Raw genomic sequence first — 18,611 nt, 5'->3', positions numbered from 1 at the left:
TAAATATAAATATCTTTTTGCATTTAATTTTATATATAATTTTTACTTTTATATTTAACTTTTATTAACTTTTTAATTTTTGCTCTTATATTTAATTTTTAATAACTCTTTAATATTTGCTATAATTTTATCTTTTCTTTTATTCTTCTTCTGTTTCAGATTAGGTGATCGAGGGACCGATCATCGCGGGACCAATCATCGTGAAATTAAATATTTACAGGAAACAAAGTTTACAGAAAATATGTTAAATATAAATATCTTTTTGCATTTAATTTTATATATAATTTTTACTTTTATATTTAACTTTTATTAACTTTTTAATTTTTGCATTTATATTTAGTTTTCATTATATTTTTAATTTTTGCTTTCATATAAATCTTTTATTCACTTTTTAATTTTTGCTCTTATATTTAATTTTTAATATCTCTTTAATATTTGCTATAATTTTATCTTTTCTTTTATTCTTCTTCTGTTTCAGATTAGGTGATCGAGGGACCGATCATCGCGGGACCAATCATCGTGAAATTAAATATTTACAGGAAACAAAGTTTACAGAAAATATGTTAAATATAAATATCCTTTTGCATTTAATTTTATATATAATTTTTACTTTTATATTTAACTTTTATTAACTTTTTAATTTTTGCATTTATATTTAGTTTTCATTATATTTTTAATTTTTGCTCTTATATTTAATTTTTAATAACTCTTTAATATTTGCTATAATTTTATCTTTTCTTTTATTCTTCTTCTGTTTCAGATTAGGTGATCGAGGGACCGATCATCGCGGGACCAATCATCGTGAAATTAAATATTTACAGGAAACAAAGTTTACAGAAAATATGTTAAATATAAATATCTTTTTGCATTTAATTTTATATATAATTTTTACTTTTATATTTAACTTTTATTAACTTTTTAATTTTTGCATTTATATTTAGTTTTCATTATATTTTTAATTTTTGCTTTCATATAAATCTTTTATTCACTTTTTAATTTTTGCTCTTATATTTAATTTTTAATATCTCTTTAATATTTGCTATAATTTTATCTTTTCTTTTATTCTTCTTCTGTTTCAGATTAGGTGATCGAGGGACCGATCATGGCGGGACCAATCATCGTGAAATTAAATATTTACAGGAAACAAAGTTTACAGAAAATATGTTAAATATAAATATCCTTTTGCATTTAATTTTATATATAATTTTTACTTTTATATTTAACTTTTATTAACTTTTTAATTTTTGCATTTATATTTAGTTTTCATTATATTTTTAATTTTTGCTTTCATATAAATCTTTTATTTACTTTTTAATTTTTGCTCTTATATTTAATTTTTAATAACTCTTTAATATTTGCTATAATTTTATCTTTTCTTTTATTCTTCTTCTGTTTCAGATTAGGTGATCGAGGGACCGATCATCGCTGCAAGTATCACCTTGCGAATGGCTGCGTTCTTTAAGATTTTCCCAAAACCTTTTCTATGCAACTCCAATTAAACATCGAACTTCGTGCATTTTACATTGTTTCATCCATCTTTCCTATACTCGGAAATAAATACTCAAGGTTCATTATTATAATTTCTTTCGGGTGGGACCTATGAGTTTGGCTCATGGGTGTGGGCTTCTGTGCGGGTTTCCCCCTTTCAGTTTCGAAAAATCGAGCTCGATTTTCGTACCCCGGTTTTGGTCAAGTGTAGCTACACTGTATGCCCATCTTCCCTTTTCCCTTTCATCGTTCTCACACGTGCACGTGTTACTTTCCGGATATGCCTTCTTCTTTCTCTTCCGAATTCTATCCCCCTCACATGCGCGCATGTCCCGGCTTTCTTTTCTTCTCTTTCTCTTCTGCTTCTCCTCCAGTTCATGGACTTCGACATATCGACGAGGGTGATCCCATAAATCGTCGAAATGTTCGTTTCATAATCGATTGCTAGACGCGAATACGGGAAGGATAGGAAGAACAATCACGCCTTTGTCGGCGGGCAGAGACGTGGTGTTCTCGGGCGCGAATAAAAGTCCTACCGATATGGACTACGTTTGATTGCAAAAACGAATAAATGACCGGTCGTGCTAGTGAGTCGGTTTATGTGCTGCCGAGTAGTGTGGTTTGCTATCCGTAAGAGTGGACTGACCCTCCTCCAGTTAGCCGCCTGATTTCTTGGTTAGTGCATAGAACGCCGCGAACGCGAATTTAAAGTAGAGTCACCGTTCTTCTAACACTCCCGGGAGTGTTCGGGCGCGATTAAAAGTCCTACCGATATGGACTACGTTTGATTGCAAAAACGAATGAATGACCGGTCGTGCTAGTGAGTCGGCTTATGTGCTGCCGAGTTGTGTGATTTGCTATCCGTAAGAGTGGACTCACCCTCCGCCAGTTAGCCGTCTGATTTCTTGGTTAGTGCATAGAACGCCGCGAACGCGAATTTAAAGTAGAGTCACCGTTCTTCTAACACTCCCGGGAGTGTTCGGGCGCGATTAAAAGTCCTACCGATATGGACTACGTTTGATTGCTAAAAACGAATCAATGACCGGTCGTACTAGTGAGTCGGTTTATGTGCTGCCGAGTAGTGTGGTTTGCTATCCGTAAGAGTGGACTGATCATCCTCCAGTTAGCCGCCTGATTTCTTGGTTAGTGCATAGAACGCCGCGAACGCGAATTTAAAGTAGAGTCACCGTTCTTCTAACACTCCCGGGAGTGTTCGGGCGCGATTAAAAGTCCTACCGATATGGACTACGTTTGATTGCAAAAACGAATGAATGACCGGTCGTGCTAGTGAGTCGGCTTATGTGCTGCCGAGTTGTGTGATTTGCTATCCGTAAGAGTGGACTCACCCTCCGCCAGTTAGCCGTCTGATTTCTTGGTTAGTGCATAGAACGCCGCGAACGCGAATTTAAAGTAGAGTCACCGTTCTTCTAACACTCCCGGGAGTGTTCGGGCGCGATTAAAAGTCCTACCGATATGGACTACGTTTGATTTTTAAAACCAAATGAATGACCGGTCGTGCTAGTGAGTCGGTTTATGTGCTGCCGAGTAGTGTGGTTTGCTATCGGTAAGTGTGGACTGATCCTCCTCCAGTTAGCCGCCTGATTTCTTGGTTAGTGCATAGAACGCCGCGAACGCGAATTTAAAGTAGAGTCACCGTTCTTCTAACACTCCCGGGAGTGTTCGGGCGCGATTAAAAGTCCTACCGATATGGACTACGTTTGATTTTTAAAACCAAATGAATGACCGGTCGTGCTAGTGAGTCGATTTATGTGCTGCCGAGTAGTGTGGTTTGCTATCGGTAAGTGTGGACTGATCCTCCTCCAGTTAGCCGCCTGATTTCTTGGTTAGTGCACAGAACGCCGCGAACGCGAATTTAAAGTAGAGTCACCGTTCTTCTAACACTCCCGGGAGTGTTCGGGCGCGATTAAAAGTCCTACCGATATGGACTACGTTTGATTTTTAAAACCAAATGAATGACCGGTCGTGCTAGTGAGTCGGCTTATGTGCTGCCGAGTTGTGTGATTTGCTATCCGTAAGAGTGGACTCACCCTCCGCCAGTTAGCCGTCTGATTTCTTGGTTAGTGCATAGAACGCCGCGAACGCGAATTTAAAGTAGAGTCACCGTTCTTCTAACACTCCCGGGAGTGTTCGGGCGCGATTAAAAGTCCTACCGATATGGACTACGTTTGATTGTTAAAACCAAATGAATGACCGGTCGTGCTAGTGAGTCGGTATATGTGCTGCCGAGTAGTGTGGTTTGCTATCGGTAAGTGTGGACTGATCCTCCTCCAGTTAGCCGCCTGAATTCTTGGTTAGTGCATAGAACGCCGCGAACGCGAATTTAAAGTAGAGTCACCGTTCTTCTAACACTCCCGGGAGTGTTCGGGCGCGATTAAAAGTCCTACCGATATGGACTACGTTTGATTTTTAAAACCAAATGAATGACCGGTCGTGCTAGTGAGTCGGTTTATGTGCTGCCGAGTAGTGTGGTTTGCTATCGGTAAGTGTGGACTGATCCTCCTCCAGTTAGCCGCCTGATTTCTTGGTTAGTGCATAGAACGCCGCGAACGCGAATTTAAAGTAGAGTCACCGTTCTTCTAACACTCCCGGGAGTGTTCGGGCGCGATTAAAAGTCCTACCGATATGGACTACGTTTGATTTTTAAAACCAAATGAATGACCGGTCGTGCTAGTGAGTCGATTTATGTGCTGCCGAGTAGTGTGGTTTGCTATCGGTAAGTGTGGACTGATCCTCCTCCAGTTAGCCGCCTGATTTCTTGGTTAGTGCACAGAACGCCGCGAACGCGAATTTAAAGTAGAGTCACCGTTCTTCTAACACTCCCGGGAGTGTTCGGGCGCGATTAAAAGTCCTACCGATATGGACTACGTTTGATTTTTAAAACCAAATGAATGACCGGTCGTGCTAGTGAGTCGGCTTATGTGCTGCCGAGTTGTGTGATTTGCTATCCGTAAGAGTGGACTCACCCTCCGCCAGTTAGCCGTCTGATTTCTTGGTTAGTGCATAGAACGCCGCGAACGCGAATTTAAAGTAGAGTCACCGTTCTTCTAACACTCCCGGGAGTGTTCGGGCGCGATTAAAAGTCCTACCGATATGGACTACGTTTGATTGTTAAAACCAAATGAATGACCGGTCGTGCTAGTGAGTCGGTATATGTGCTGCCGAGTAGTGTGGTTTGCTATCGGTAAGTGTGGACTGATCCTCCTCCAGTTAGCCGCCTGAATTCTTGGTTAGTGCATAGAACGCCGCGAACGCGAATTTAAAGTAGAGTCACCGTTCTTCTAACACTCCCGGGAGTGTTCGGGCGCGATTGAAAGTCCTACCGATATGGACTACGTTTGATTGCAAAAACGAATGAATGACCGGTCGTGCTAGTGAGTCGGCTTATGTGCTGCCGAGTTGTGTGATTTCCTATCCGTAAGAGTGGACTCACCCTCCGCCAGTTAGCCGTCTGATTTCTTGGTTAGTGCATAGAACGCCGCGAACGCGAATTTAAAGTAGAGTCACCGTTCTTCTAACACTCCCGGGAGTGTTCGGGCGCGATTAAAAGTCCTACCGATATGGACTACGTTTGATTGTTAAAACCAAATGAATGACCGGTCGTGCTAGTGAGTCGGTATATGTGCTGCCGAGTAGTGTGGTTTGCTATCGGTAAGTGTGGACTGATCCTCCTCCAGTTAGCCGCCTGAATTCTTGGTTAGTGCATAGAACGCCGCGAACGCGAATTTAAAGTAGAGTCACCGTTCTTCTAACACTCCCGGGAGTGTTCGGGCGCGATTGAAAGTCCTACCGATATGGACTACGTTTGATTGCAAAAACGAATGAATGACCGGTCGTGCTAGTGAGTCGGCTTATGTGCTGCCGAGTTGTGTGATTTGCTATCCGTAAGAGTGGACTCACCCTCCGCCAGTTAGCCGTCTGATTTCTTGGTTAGTGCATAGAACGCCGCGAACGCGAATTTAAAGTAGAGTCACCGTTCTTCTAACACTCCCGGGAGTGTTCGGGCGCGATTAAAAGTCCTACCGATATGGACTACGTTTGATTGCTAAAAGCGAATGAATGACCGGTCGTGCTAGTGAGTCGGTTTATGTGCTGCCGAGTAGTGTGGTTTGCTATCGGTAAGAGTGGACTGATCATCCTCCAGTTAGCCGCCTGATTTCTTGGTTAGTGCATAGAACGCCGCGAACGCGAATTTAAAGTAGAGTCACCGTTCTTCTAACACTCCCGGGAGTGTTCGGGCGCGATTAAAAGTCCTACCGATATGGACTACGTTTGATTGCAAAAACGAATGAATGACCGGTCGTGCTAGTGAGTCGGCTTATGTGCTGCCGAGTTGTGTGATTTGCTATCCGTAAGAGTGGACTCACCCTCCGCCAGTTAGCCGTCTGATTTCTTGGTTAGTGCATAGAACGCCGCGAACGCGAATTTAAAGTAGAGTCACCGTTCTTCTAACACTCCCGGGAGTGTTCGGGCGCGATTAAAAGTCCTACCGGTATGGACTACGTTTGATTGTTAAAACCAAATGAATGACCGGTCGTGCTAGTGAGTCGGTTTATGTGCTGCCGAGTAGTGTGGTTTGCTATCCGTAAGAGTGGACTGATCCTCCTTCAGTTAGCCGCCTGATTTCTTGGTTAGTGCATAGAACGCCGCGGACGCGAATTTAGAGTAGATTCACCGTTATTTTAACACTCCCGGGAGTGTTCGGGCGCGATTTAAAGTCCTACCGGGGACTTCGGTTTATGGAACGTCGATTATTTGATCACGCCGGTCACGCGAACTTTAGAGTAGAGTCACCGTTAGCCCGTGGGTCCCCAGATGCAGCAACCTCCAAGCGGTGGGACCTGGGTCGGTAGTACTTGCAATATATTGAAATTGTATCTAAATTACATCAATAGTTTATAACTAAATTATATATGGATATTTAAATAATTATATAGGGGAAGTACTACCGGGCGAATGGCTGCATATTTTAGTTAAAACAATTATTTTTAATTTGTGGTTAAATTGTTGATCAAGTACTCTATCTTCTATCGGGTGGGACCCTTGGGAGGGGCCCTCGGGTGAGGGCCTTAGGCGGGTTTGGTTCTTTCACTAGGGAAAAATCGAACTCAATAATGGTACTCTAATCTTCCGCGAGTGAAACGGTTTCCGAGATGCACATCAATCGTTCGGAATTCTATTTGTCTCATGTTCACTTACGCAAATACTCCACGTTTCTTTTTCTATTTTTCTCTACTTCGTTTCTTTTCCTTTCTTCTTTTTAACTTTTTATCTTTTTCTCCACTTTTCTTTTTTTTTTTTACTCTTTTTCTGTTTCAGGTTAGATCATCGGGAGAGCGATCATCGAGCGAGCGATCATCGAGAGGTGGATCATCGTGAAATGAAATTTTAATAGGGATCTTTTTGAATATAAATGTCTTATTGCATATAATTTTTGCTCTAATATTTAATTTTTATTATCTTTTTAATTTTAGCTTTTATATTTAATTTGTGTTATCATTTTAATTTTTACTCATATTTTACTATGTATATAATATATTCTTTTAAATAAATATAGTACAGTCTTTTGTCCCTTTTTCTGTTTCAAGTTAGGTGATCGCTGGACCTAACTTCGTGGGATCTTTACACGGAAGTTAAAGGAACCTCTTTGCATATAATCTCTATTATATAGGAATTATATAGCAGAAAGGGTATGTCTCCTTGCTTCCGTACGCGAATGATAGGGAAAACACTCACGCGCGTGACGGCCGGCACGCGCGTGGGTGTTCGCGATCGCGACATTTAGTCCTACCGAGGACTTCGTTTTGATCTTTGAAATAGCGAAATATAGGCACGACCGGTCGTGTCTCGAGATGTTTGAAGCCGACGGTGTGGACAGTGGAGCAATCTGTAAGCGGGGTTTTATACATCTCCAGTTTGCTGAGAAGCTAGAAGCTCCCGAAGCGGAAAGGCATCTCGGTTCGTGGATTTTAGAGTAGAATCCTCGTTAGTCCGTTTCTTTCCAGGTGCAGCAATCGTTGCATCGCCCAAGGACCATCGAAGGACTTAGATTTTTATACGGGCGTTTAAAGAATCTTTCTACCTCAGGCGTAGAAGGAGTTCTTTTCACCCGTTCGGGCAAGATAGAAGGACACTCGCTTATGTCGGCTAGCAAAGGCGTTGGTGTTCTCGGGCGCGATTAATTCCTAAATTGGCTCTAACGCATTCAACATATTCGCGTGAGTGTTTTCGGAATGCTCGCGTAAGTATCGTGACTGCGGTAGATTCAATTTTGGGTTCCGGCGTTTGTCGCGAAAGCACGACCGGTCGTGCTCAAGCGGTGATCGAAGCTTCCGATGTTGGATAGTTGAGCTATGTGTAAGTCGGTTCCCAAATGCGGAGACGCATGGGGCTTCAATTTTAGCATTTGGAGGCTTGAATTAGCGTTGAATAGCGTTGATGTGGACGTCGCCACGTTGCTTTGCTTTCTTGATAGTAGTAATAATAGTTAAATGTAAAGTCACCGTTAGTCCTCGGGTCTCCAGATGCAGCAATCTCCACGCGGTGGGACCTGGGTCAGAAGTACTTGTGATACATCGGAAACTCGTAGACTGCAAGTATTACCGAGCGAATGGCTGCGTTCTTCAAGATATTTCCAAAATTTTCTCTATCAAATTCCAACTAAATTTCGGAATACGTGCAATTTACGTTCATTCGTACATCTTCCATATATTTTGCAATAAATGCGCTCTTTCATTTTTATTTATTCAAAAATATAATTTTATAATAATTAATCATTATAGTTTCTGTCGGGTGGGTCCGTTGGGATGGGCCCTTGGGCGTGGGCTTCTGTGCGGGTCTCCTTCCTTCAGTACCGAATAATCGAGCTGGATTTTCGTACTCTGGTTTTGCTCGGGTATGTCTTTTCTTTTCTTTTCTTTTCCATGTCCATATTTTCTTTCCAATTTCATCTTTTTCACAGGGGCCTATGTTCCATTGCATCTTACGGATATTCTTTTCTTTCCTTTCTTTTCTGCTTCATCCTTCTCACGTGTGCGCACACTCTTGTTTTCTTCTCTTCTCATTTGCTTCTTCTCTTCTTCTCTTTCTCTTCTTCTCTTCTTCTTTCTCTTCATCTTTCCCTCTTCTTCGCGAATCTCGATATATCCGCGCGGGATACGGGTAGGATAGGAAGAACACTCGCGCGTCTGTCGACGGGCACAGGCGTGGTGTTCTCGGGCGCGATTATAAGTTCAACGATAATGGACTTCGTTTGATTGCTAAACCGAATAATGACCGGTCGTGTGTCGGTTCGTGTGCTGCCGAGTGGTATGGTTTTGCTATCCGTAAGCGTGGACTGACCCTCCTCCAGTTAGCCGCCTGAAGTCTCGGTTGGTACGTGGACGCCGCGAACGCGAATTTAGAATAGAGTCACCGTAAGTCTAACACTCCCGGGAGTGTTCGGGCGCGATTAAGTCCTACCGAGGACTTCGTTTTATAGAACGTCGATTATTTGATCACGCCGGTCACGCGAATTTTAGAGTAGAGTCACCGTTAGCTCGTGGGTCCTCAGATGCAGCAACCTCCTCGCGGTTGGACCTGGGTCGGTAATACTTACGAAATATCGAAATCTATATCTAAATTATATATATATATATAGCGTAAGTACTACCGGGCGAATGGCTGCATATTCAATGTTTTTCCAATAACAGAAAATTATTTTATTTTAGAATTAAATTGTAAAGTAGGAATAATTTTCTTCGTCAGTCGACAACAAAGTTAGGTCTTTGACAGACTTTGGAGAGTTACTAGTTCTATTTCGCTTTGTATTTCGACGAAGGAACTTAGAAATTTTCGCAGTTTACCATCGTGCAAGTATTAACGAATTGTTAACTCAAATTTATTTTATTTTCGACTTAATTGTGAAGTAGATATGTGTCACTCGCTCGGCTGCGTATGACATAAAACAAAATCGGACAACTGACCGACTTTGACTACTACTAAAAGAAAATATAAAAGAAATTATTGAATATATAAAAGAAAATTATTGAAATGCATAATAATAGTTTAAATGATTATTTTAAATTAATTATTTAGAGCTTTTCTTATCTGAATATCACGATTTTGATATTAATGTAAATATTAAAGTACTTACATTTTACATTGTTAATCATATTTCAACAGTAAGTAGATTAGATATAGTTGAATTCTAAAATAATTTCTTAATAAAGCAAACAAAAAATTTTTCTATCGCACTTATGTTTGTCATCGTATCTACATATTTCCTATTTATTCTTATTTATTCTTATTAATTATTATTTATAAGTCTTGGATTGAATACTTAAGCATTGGATATATTAGAATTCTCAAATAATATCTTAAAGAAATGGATTGAAAAATTCTAATTTCTTTATTATTCTTATTCGTTAGATATATACATATAGATAATAAATCAATTTGTATGATGTATAGATCAGATACTATAAAAAGTTTATTAATGTCTAAATATAAAATAATAGAAATAATATTTATTTTTTTTTGTAATTTTACCCTGTCGTAATCCACTTTATATTATATTATTACTATTATAATTCTCACAGAGTGACAATTATATTAAAATATAGATTCTACTATGATTTTTAAATAATAGTAGTATTAATAGTAGTAGTAATAGTAATAGTAATAGTATATAAGAATAAAGTCACTGTTAGTCCATGGATTTTCAGAAACAGCAGCTTCCACAAGGTTAGATCCCGTTATATGATATTATTTTTGGTATAATGAGTATCATTTTTTTTTATAACATACATTGTAAATAACTAATAACTGCTTAAATAAATTTTATCTATAGATATAAGATATATAAGTATAACTTTAACTAGAGACAGTATAAATATAAATTTAATTAAAAACAAAAAATATATACTTTGTATAATTAACAAACACTTTTCAAGTAATTTATCTCCAGAGAAACATAATCTGCATATGTTTTTTACTTACTTTTGTTAGATGTACTATTATTTTTACTACGTACAAAAATCTCTGTCACTATCTTGAATGTTGATTACTTGTAGGAGTATAATTTACGCAGCTCATGTTCCGATACTATAGGAATTATAAGTGGGGTTAGTATTCCATAGCTCGCTTATAGTTCACATTTTGTCCATATTTGTCGCTAAAATCGTACACGCTTCGAACTAAATAACCTTACAAGCATAATGGTAACTTCATTCAATTTATCGCTAGATGTCTCGTAAATCGCATATTTCTCGTAACCTTCAAAATCGTAATATTGCAATATACATATATATATATATATATATATATATGTACATACATTTGAAAAATACATTTTTCGGCCGACTTGGACGCTAGATAGAATTTATTCGTTATCTATACTCGACAAGGTATCTTCAAGTCAACGAAATGTGTTTAGATACAATACGACGAATTCAACTAGAAATACACAAGCAACTTATAAAAAGAATACTGAAGTTCTTAAAAGATTTTGAAAGTCTTCGAGTTTTGATAGATGGCTATAGTGTCGTCGCGAATTCAATGCCCTCTACATCACACAATGGTATGACGTATAGATAAAACGACACTTCTAAAATGAGTAACAGCATGTGGAAATCATTCAGTAGTAGGTACGGTTGACTATTGTTAGTGACATTTAACTGTAGTATAAAATAAAACGTTGGATAGATTCTTACGTTCGTCGCACACTTGTTATTCCCTTAAACGATAGAAGAAATGGCAACTCACGAAGATGTTGGCATCAGAGATTTTGTCCTGCTGGACGAGATCAACATTGAGAAGGTCGTGGAAAACTTGAAAGTTAGGTAGGTTTTATTTGATCTCGACATATTTTCTTAATAGCATTGAAATATATCGAAAAGCTTTACCGATCATCATTTTCTAGATCTTTAAGACTTTTTTGACAGTTTGTACGATAGAATGGGCGCGCGTCTTCGGTTAATTTGTTCTTCTTGATTCGTCCATTTCTAACGAGAGGGCGTGGTTCTCACTTGCAGCAGGTGGTTGAGCGCTAACGATTTAAATTTGATCTTTTAAAAAAACAATAATAATAATAAAATATACACACGCAAAAATCGAAAGATAATATTTTCTTATTAATAAAACACGGAGCATATATTTTTCATAGGACATTTTCAAATAACGTCTTATATTCTGAAAATTTATAATAAAATCGTAATTAAATGATAATCCGTTGACAACAGCGAGAAATATATTTACGAATCAATTAATGATTTGTCAATACTTTCTTTTTTCGTTATGTTTAATTAATTTTTGAAAAAAAAAGAAATATTTATGTTTTAAATGATGTGTTGCTTTCAATGCAACGATTCTATACCGTATAAGTACGTAAAATGCTTATCACATTTACGTTAAGTATGAGTCACCTGTTCGTTACATCGGTGTGCGTTCGCATTATAATGTTCTTTAAATACTCATAGACGCATTACTTAAGAATGTGTCCTATTTATTGTTATCTATGCATACATATATATAATAAAATAAAATAATATGTTATTTTATTTTATTTTATTTTTATTAATAATATTTGCTCATCCATTTACTTGTACAGACTTATATCATTCAATTTTTTATTTTCTTTGAATTTTTTAAATGTACATTTTTTAAACAGCAGGAAAAAGACAAGAATGACGTGTTTATGTGTTTACATTGTTGATAACAAAGGATAGACAATTGCACTTGATAATTGATCTTGATAGAACGAAGTTCATATCTTTTTTCTTGGTAAAAATTACGCTCACATTCTTGTCATTAAACTTTTATTTTTTAGCGAAATCAGTATAGAAATTTGTAATAAATCAATCTTTTAAATAGTTATATTATAAATGAAATATTTATATCATTAAAAAAGAAGTAACTATTATAGGTTCAATTAATTTTTTTTCTTTTTTTTTTTTTTTTGTCATTTTTAATATTAAAACTTTTTTATATAAACGTATATTAATTCTTTCAGATTCAAAGGTGGAAAAATATATACATATATTGGAGAAGTGTGTGTAAGTGTTAATCCTTATAAAAATACAAATATCTATGATGCAAACCATATTAATAAATATAAAGGTAATACAAATAAAATCATATATAAGATCTAGCTTTAATCATTTTTTTTTTTTATGTATATCAATATACTTATTATTTTCTACTTTCTAGGGAGAGAATTATTTGAAAATCCACCACACATATTTGCAATTGCGGATTCAGCACATCGTGAGATGAAGCAACAAGGTCGGGACACTTGCATAGTAATCAGTGGTGAATCTGGATCAGGGAAGACAGAAGCTAGTAAAATTATTATGAAGTATATTGCTGCTGTTACTAATCTAAGTGGTCAACAGGAAATTGAAAGGTATTTTATTTTTTTGCAGTATATAATAAAAAATTGATATGAAATATAGAAAGATATAGTAAATCATAAAATATCATTATCTAATCTACTGTAATCTCTTTTTAGATAGTTAATTTTTCTATTAAACAAAGCCTTGTTATTAAACTTTGTACTTAATTTTTTTATTGTGGCATGTGTTCTGTTTATATATGTATAATCTTTATTTCATTATATAAACTTAATAACATATGATTACCTTATTTAATTTATAAATTCCAGAGTAAAGAATGTACTTATTCAATCAAATTCTATATTAGAAGCATTTGGAAATGCAAAAACAAATAGAAATGACAATTCCTCTCGTTTTGGAAAATATATGGACATTAATTTTGATTTTAAAGGAGACCCATTAGGTGGACATATAACTAATTATTTACTTGAAAAATCACGAGTAGTCTATCAACAAAAAGGAGAACGTAATTTTCATTGTTTTTATCAGGTATAATCAAAAACAAGTGATGTATTTACGAAAAAATTAAATGAAATATTTTACATAATATTTTTTATATAATTTCTAGCTGATTAATGGTTGTAGTGAAGCTGAATTACATCAAATGAAATTAGTACGTGATGCTACTGCATATTATTATATCAATAAAGATGATAATAAATCAAATATAAATGATAAAGGTGACTATAAAACTGTGAATGGAGCTATGTCCACTTTAGGATTTTCACAAAATGAGATACAAACAATCTGGAACATTATTTCTGGCATTCTGCATCTGGTAATATAATCTATTAATTATTTTATAACATCTATTTCTTTGGATTCTGTTTTCTAATTACTTTATTACTTAGGGTAATATTATGTATAAAATCAATGAAGATAAACTTATTGTTGAAAAAAATAATGCTCTGGCTAATACTGCAGCTTTATTTTCTATTGGTTCAAATGAACTTAGAACTGCTTTATCCCAAAGAGTGATAGCAGCTGGTGGAGAAATTATGCAAAAGACACATACTTTGGTGGAAGCTGAATATGGTAGGGATGCTTTGGCAAAGGTAACAATTACTTCATTACAATTTTATTACACAATATTATAGTATATAAATAATATTCAGTATTTTGAAATTATTTAGGCAATTTATGAAAGATTGTTTTCATGGATTGTGTCACGTGTTAATGATTCAATCAATGTAAATGATACTGATTCATCTAATAAATACAAAACTTTAATTGGTGTATTAGACATTTATGGATTTGAAATTTTTGATATAAACAGCTTTGAACAGTTTTGTATCAATTACTGCAATGAAAAATTACAACAGCTTTTTATTGGTAAGTCTGTTATATGCAATACATAATTGATAAATTAAATAACCAATACTCTTATCCTTCGCTTATATTTTTTATTGCATAGTACGTACGATCATATAATATTTTAACATTAATCATGCATCTATATATGCAGTTATAAATGATAAGTTCATTTAATAGGATCAAGAGTCGTAGCGACTCAACGCCAAGTATATACTTGGTGAGTATAGTATTTTATATGTAAATATAAAAATAAAACCGTGACCAATACTTTTATTTTTCATATAATTTTTTATCATATGAGGTGTATATATACTACATATACACACACATATACCCTTATTATATTATTACATATGTTTATAAAATATTTTGATGTTGATTGTGCATATATGTAAAAAATTATATATCATGATTATATTTAATAAATAATTATACATTTCCAGAACTGGTTTTAAAACAAGAACAGGAAGAGTATAAGAGAGAAGGAATTGCATGGCAAAATATTGAGTATTTTAATAATCAAATAATTTGTGACTTAGTGGAATTATCTCATAAGGGAATATTAGCTATCATGGATGAAGCATGTCTCAATGTAGGCAAAGTAACAGACGAGGTATAATAAAAATAAATAATTATAATTGGAAAAATGTATTATTTTGCAATACTTATATAGAACATAATATTCCTTTCTTTCAGATGCTTCTTGAAGCAATGGACACAAAATTAGCAGATCATCAACATTACACTTCTCGTCAATTGAAACCAACAGATAAAGAATTACAACACAAGATTCATTTTAAAATCAAACATTATGCTGGTGATGTTGTATACAACGTTCGCGGTTTTCTAGATAAAAATAAGGATACTCTTTTCCAAGATTTTAAACGTTTGCTTTATAAAAGTAATGATTCTATAATCAGTAAGATGTGGCCAGAAGGTGCTCAAGATATTACAAAAGTAAGAAAGACATATATATATTCTTATTTGATGAATATCTTTCTAAGATATTACATGTTATTATATGCTAATTATTACCAATTAAAATATGCATTTTGATTATAACAGACTACAAAAAGACCATTGACTGCTGGTACATTATTCCGTAACTCTATGATTGCACTTGTTAAAAATTTGACTAGTAAAGAACCATTTTATATTCGGTGCATAAAACCTAATGAAATTAAGTCAGCTATTGTTTTTGATGATGAAAGAGTAAATCACCAAGTGAGATACTTGGGACTTGTAGAAAATATATTAGTTAGAAGAGCAGGATTTGCTCATAGACAGAAATATGATAGATTTTTGAAAAGGTATCACATAATTATATTTATATAATTATATCTGATTTTATATGTTCTATGATTTTTGACAAAAGGATATTTTTAGATATAAGATGATATCACAATATACTTGGCCTAACTTTAGAGGTGGCACTGATAAAGATGGAGTTCGTACATTAATGGAAGAAAAAGGTTTTTCAGGTGATGTTAAGTATGGTCATACTAAAATATTTATACGTTCTCCTCAAACATTATTTGCATTAGAAAAGGTTCGTTAATCTTTCGTATTATCTTCACATTATTATTATATTATATTATTATTATTAAATATTAATGTTCTCAAAGCTAATATATTCTTTATTTTAGGCACGTGAGGATTTAATACCAGGGATTGTAATATTACTTCAAAAACAATGGCGCGGTTATTTGTGTCGACAAAAATACAAAAAAATGAAAGCTGCATTATTTATTATAAGATACTATCGTCAATATAAGAAATATTTTTATATTAAAGCATTATTGAAGACTTTTAGTAACGTTAGATCTATGCGTGACCATGGTAAACATTTAACATGGCCAAAAGAGAACTTTGCTGTTCGTGATGTGGTACCTTCATTAAAAATGATTTATACAAGATGGCGTGCTTGGATGGTACTTAAAGTTGTTCCAAGAGAAGATTGGCCACAGCTACGATTAAAAGTAAATAATATAGAAAATATTTTTTATCTTATCGTTTTATTATTTTTTACATTTTTAATTTATTTTAGATGGCAGCAGGAGCTGTATTACATTCTAAAAGACCTCATTGGGGTCAGGATAGACGTTGGGAAGGAAACTATTTATCTAAGCCAGATGAGAATCCTCAAAATGATGTTTTCATTTCTTCAATAAATAATCTTCGAAATACGGATCATTTTAAAACTGTTCTATTCAGTACATTTGTTAGAAAAACTAATAGGTTATTAAAAATATTTCTAATGTTTTTATAATACTATCTAAGTTGAGATTAACGTTATTTTTTTAATGCAGATTTAATAAACAAGCTGATCGTGTTTTGGTTGTAACAGAACATGCCTTATACAAATTAGAAAGTGTAAAATTTAAGACTATGAAAAAAGGTATACCTATTGCTGAAATTACTGGTTTAAGTGTATCACCCGGAGAAGATCAACTTATAATAATTCATTCTAATCGAGGAAATGATTTTATTATTTCAATTACTGCCAAGGAAGACAGAGTTGGAGAACTTGTTGGTATATTAAGTACTAGATACAATCAGTGAGTTAATTTTATACATTTCATTAATAATTTCTAAAATAAAGTAACATAGAAAATTAAATCATACAAATTTTTTAATAGATTACGTGGTGCTGAGCTTCAAGTTACAGTAGATGTAAAGTTTAAGTGTATGTTGGGTAACAAGAGTAAAGTATTGCGAATAGAAGTAATGCCTGATATGGTTGAACCAATATTCAAAAGAGATGGTGATCAAATTATATATGCCATTCCACCATCCATTGGTATAATTGAGCCTAATTCCAGACAAGAAATCAGAACAGCTAGTTAAGTATAATTTTTAATAAAATATATTTAGATATTAGATTAGTTTTAAAAATAAAATTTATATATACATGTGCTATTATATTATAATTAATAACAACACTTCTTTTCTAAAATATAAGCATTGCTGATTATATATATATATATATATTTTAATATTAAAATTTTAATTAATGTGGTAATGAAATTTTAATGAAGTATTGTTATAACATATGTGAAAAATAGCTATATAACATGAGTTACAAGATTAATATCTATTAGAATTTTATGTGACAAAATATATAAAAGTTTTTTATACTAAAATTTTATATAAAAAACTTTTGAAACAGATATATATATATATATATATATATATATATATATATATATATATGTATATATAGCTATTTATATATCTATGAACTATTTTAACCAATGGCTATTATTATTTTATATCTGATATCACTTATTTAATATCTAATTGCTTGGTTATACAAAAGAATATCAATCTATAAACTTCAATTCATTAAATCATTATAGAAATTATTTTATAGATGCAAAAAAATGAAAAGTAAAATTCTTTTTTGTAAATATTATACGTTCTTAATTAATTCATAGTAAATTCTATTGAATAAACAATATTAATTTTAAATCTTAAGTACATCTATTGATAGATGTCGTATAACCACATTTCTTGTGATAAATTGTGCCTAACTGCCTAATAAGAATGAATTAATGCGATCTGTAAAGATAAATATACCATAACATTTCTTATAATCAATGAAAAAAGCAAATTATTTCTTTACATTGATCGCTTTAATTTATCGTAATCAAAAATCTAAAGATATATTTGAAATATATAAAATATATTTTATTTGTTTGCAACTCACAATAGTATAATATAAAATATATATACGAATAAGAGCATTTATATAAAATCAATTTTGTAAGATCGTTAAATTTGTAAACTAAAGGAAATCTTCTGATTATCCCTGTTAAAATGTTAGCCATAAATTCTAATAAGCTTCTATACATTTATTTTGTAAAATTGTGGCCTTCTACTTATAACAAAAATATATTTTTGTAATATTTTATTCTATTTTATTTTATTTTATTCGTTTTTCTTTTTCTAACTATGTAATATACAAATGCAAAGCAATTTATTATGCATGCAATATTGTAATTATTAACATTGTTAATAAAAATAAAATTTATTATATGAATGAAATAAAAAACTAAATTGACATTTTTTGTTGAAAATATTATTTTGCTATAACATTGATAAAAATAAAATTTATTGATTTATAGGAACGAATTAGTTGAACAAAATATAATAAAGTGTTACAATTTTATACTTTACACACATAATATAGTGAAAAATACTATCTAAAATATTAGATTAATCACTTAAAAATTTTCAAAGTATAACACCCACATCTTATAATAAATAATTATATATTAAAATACACATAATTGAAATATTTTAAATTAATGATTATATTCCACCTATGAATTTAATTATTTATTATTAAGAAATGAAATGCTGTTGAATCATGTTTAATCATTTTCTGTTTGCCATTGAACGTATGTCGATTAAATA

At 33.4% G+C, this 18,611-nt stretch overlaps 1 protein-coding gene and 1 long non-coding RNA gene across 2 annotated transcripts; one reads left to right on the top strand and one right to left on the bottom strand.

The window, feature by feature from the left end:
• Window positions 1–8,229: 8,229 nt before the first annotated feature.
• LOC127068343 (uncharacterized) lies at window positions 8,230–10,947 on the bottom strand. Its single transcript, XR_007782905.1, has 2 exons — window positions 10,486–10,947; window positions 8,230–9,084 (listed from the first exon to the last, which is right to left on the bottom strand). It is a non-coding gene; the product is annotated as an uncharacterized LOC127068343 (long non-coding RNA).
• A 143-nt stretch (window positions 10,948–11,090) lies between these two features.
• Window positions 11,091–18,255, top strand: LOC127068307 (unconventional myosin ID). The gene is made up of 15 exons (XM_051004277.1): window positions 11,091–11,327; window positions 12,497–12,603; window positions 12,694–12,889; window positions 13,148–13,367; window positions 13,447–13,656; window positions 13,730–13,933; window positions 14,012–14,210; window positions 14,636–14,805; window positions 14,889–15,149; window positions 15,258–15,502; window positions 15,579–15,741; window positions 15,839–16,171; window positions 16,240–16,430; window positions 16,502–16,750; window positions 16,832–18,255. The coding sequence occupies exons 1-15, from the start codon at window positions 11,239–11,241 to the stop codon at window positions 17,037–17,039; spliced, it is 3,045 nt and encodes a 1,014-aa protein (XP_050860234.1). The 5' UTR covers window positions 11,091–11,238; the 3' UTR covers window positions 17,040–18,255.
• The last annotated feature ends 356 nt before the right edge of the window (window positions 18,256–18,611 follow it).

This window comes from Vespula vulgaris, chromosome 13, assembly GCF_905475345.1.
Source record: "Vespula vulgaris chromosome 13, iyVesVulg1.1, whole genome shotgun sequence".
Taxonomy (NCBI): domain Eukaryota; kingdom Metazoa; phylum Arthropoda; class Insecta; order Hymenoptera; family Vespidae; genus Vespula; species Vespula vulgaris.
The sequence above is the reverse complement of the archived record's forward strand: the minus strand, read 5'-3'. Positions and strand labels throughout refer to the sequence as shown.

Excerpts from the sequence above, each read along its gene's own strand:
- LOC127068307 (XM_051004277.1), top strand. The coding sequence starts at position 11,239 with ATGGCAACTCACGAAGATGTTGGCATCAGAGATTTTGTCCTGCTGGAC. Across the intron at positions 12,890-13,147 it reads GGTCAACAGGAAATTGAAAG|AGTAAAGAATGTACTTATTC; the intron begins GTATTTTATTTT and ends TATAAATTCCAG. Across the intron at positions 15,150-15,257 it reads GTGCTCAAGATATTACAAAA|ACTACAAAAAGACCATTGAC; the intron begins GTAAGAAAGACA and ends TGATTATAACAG.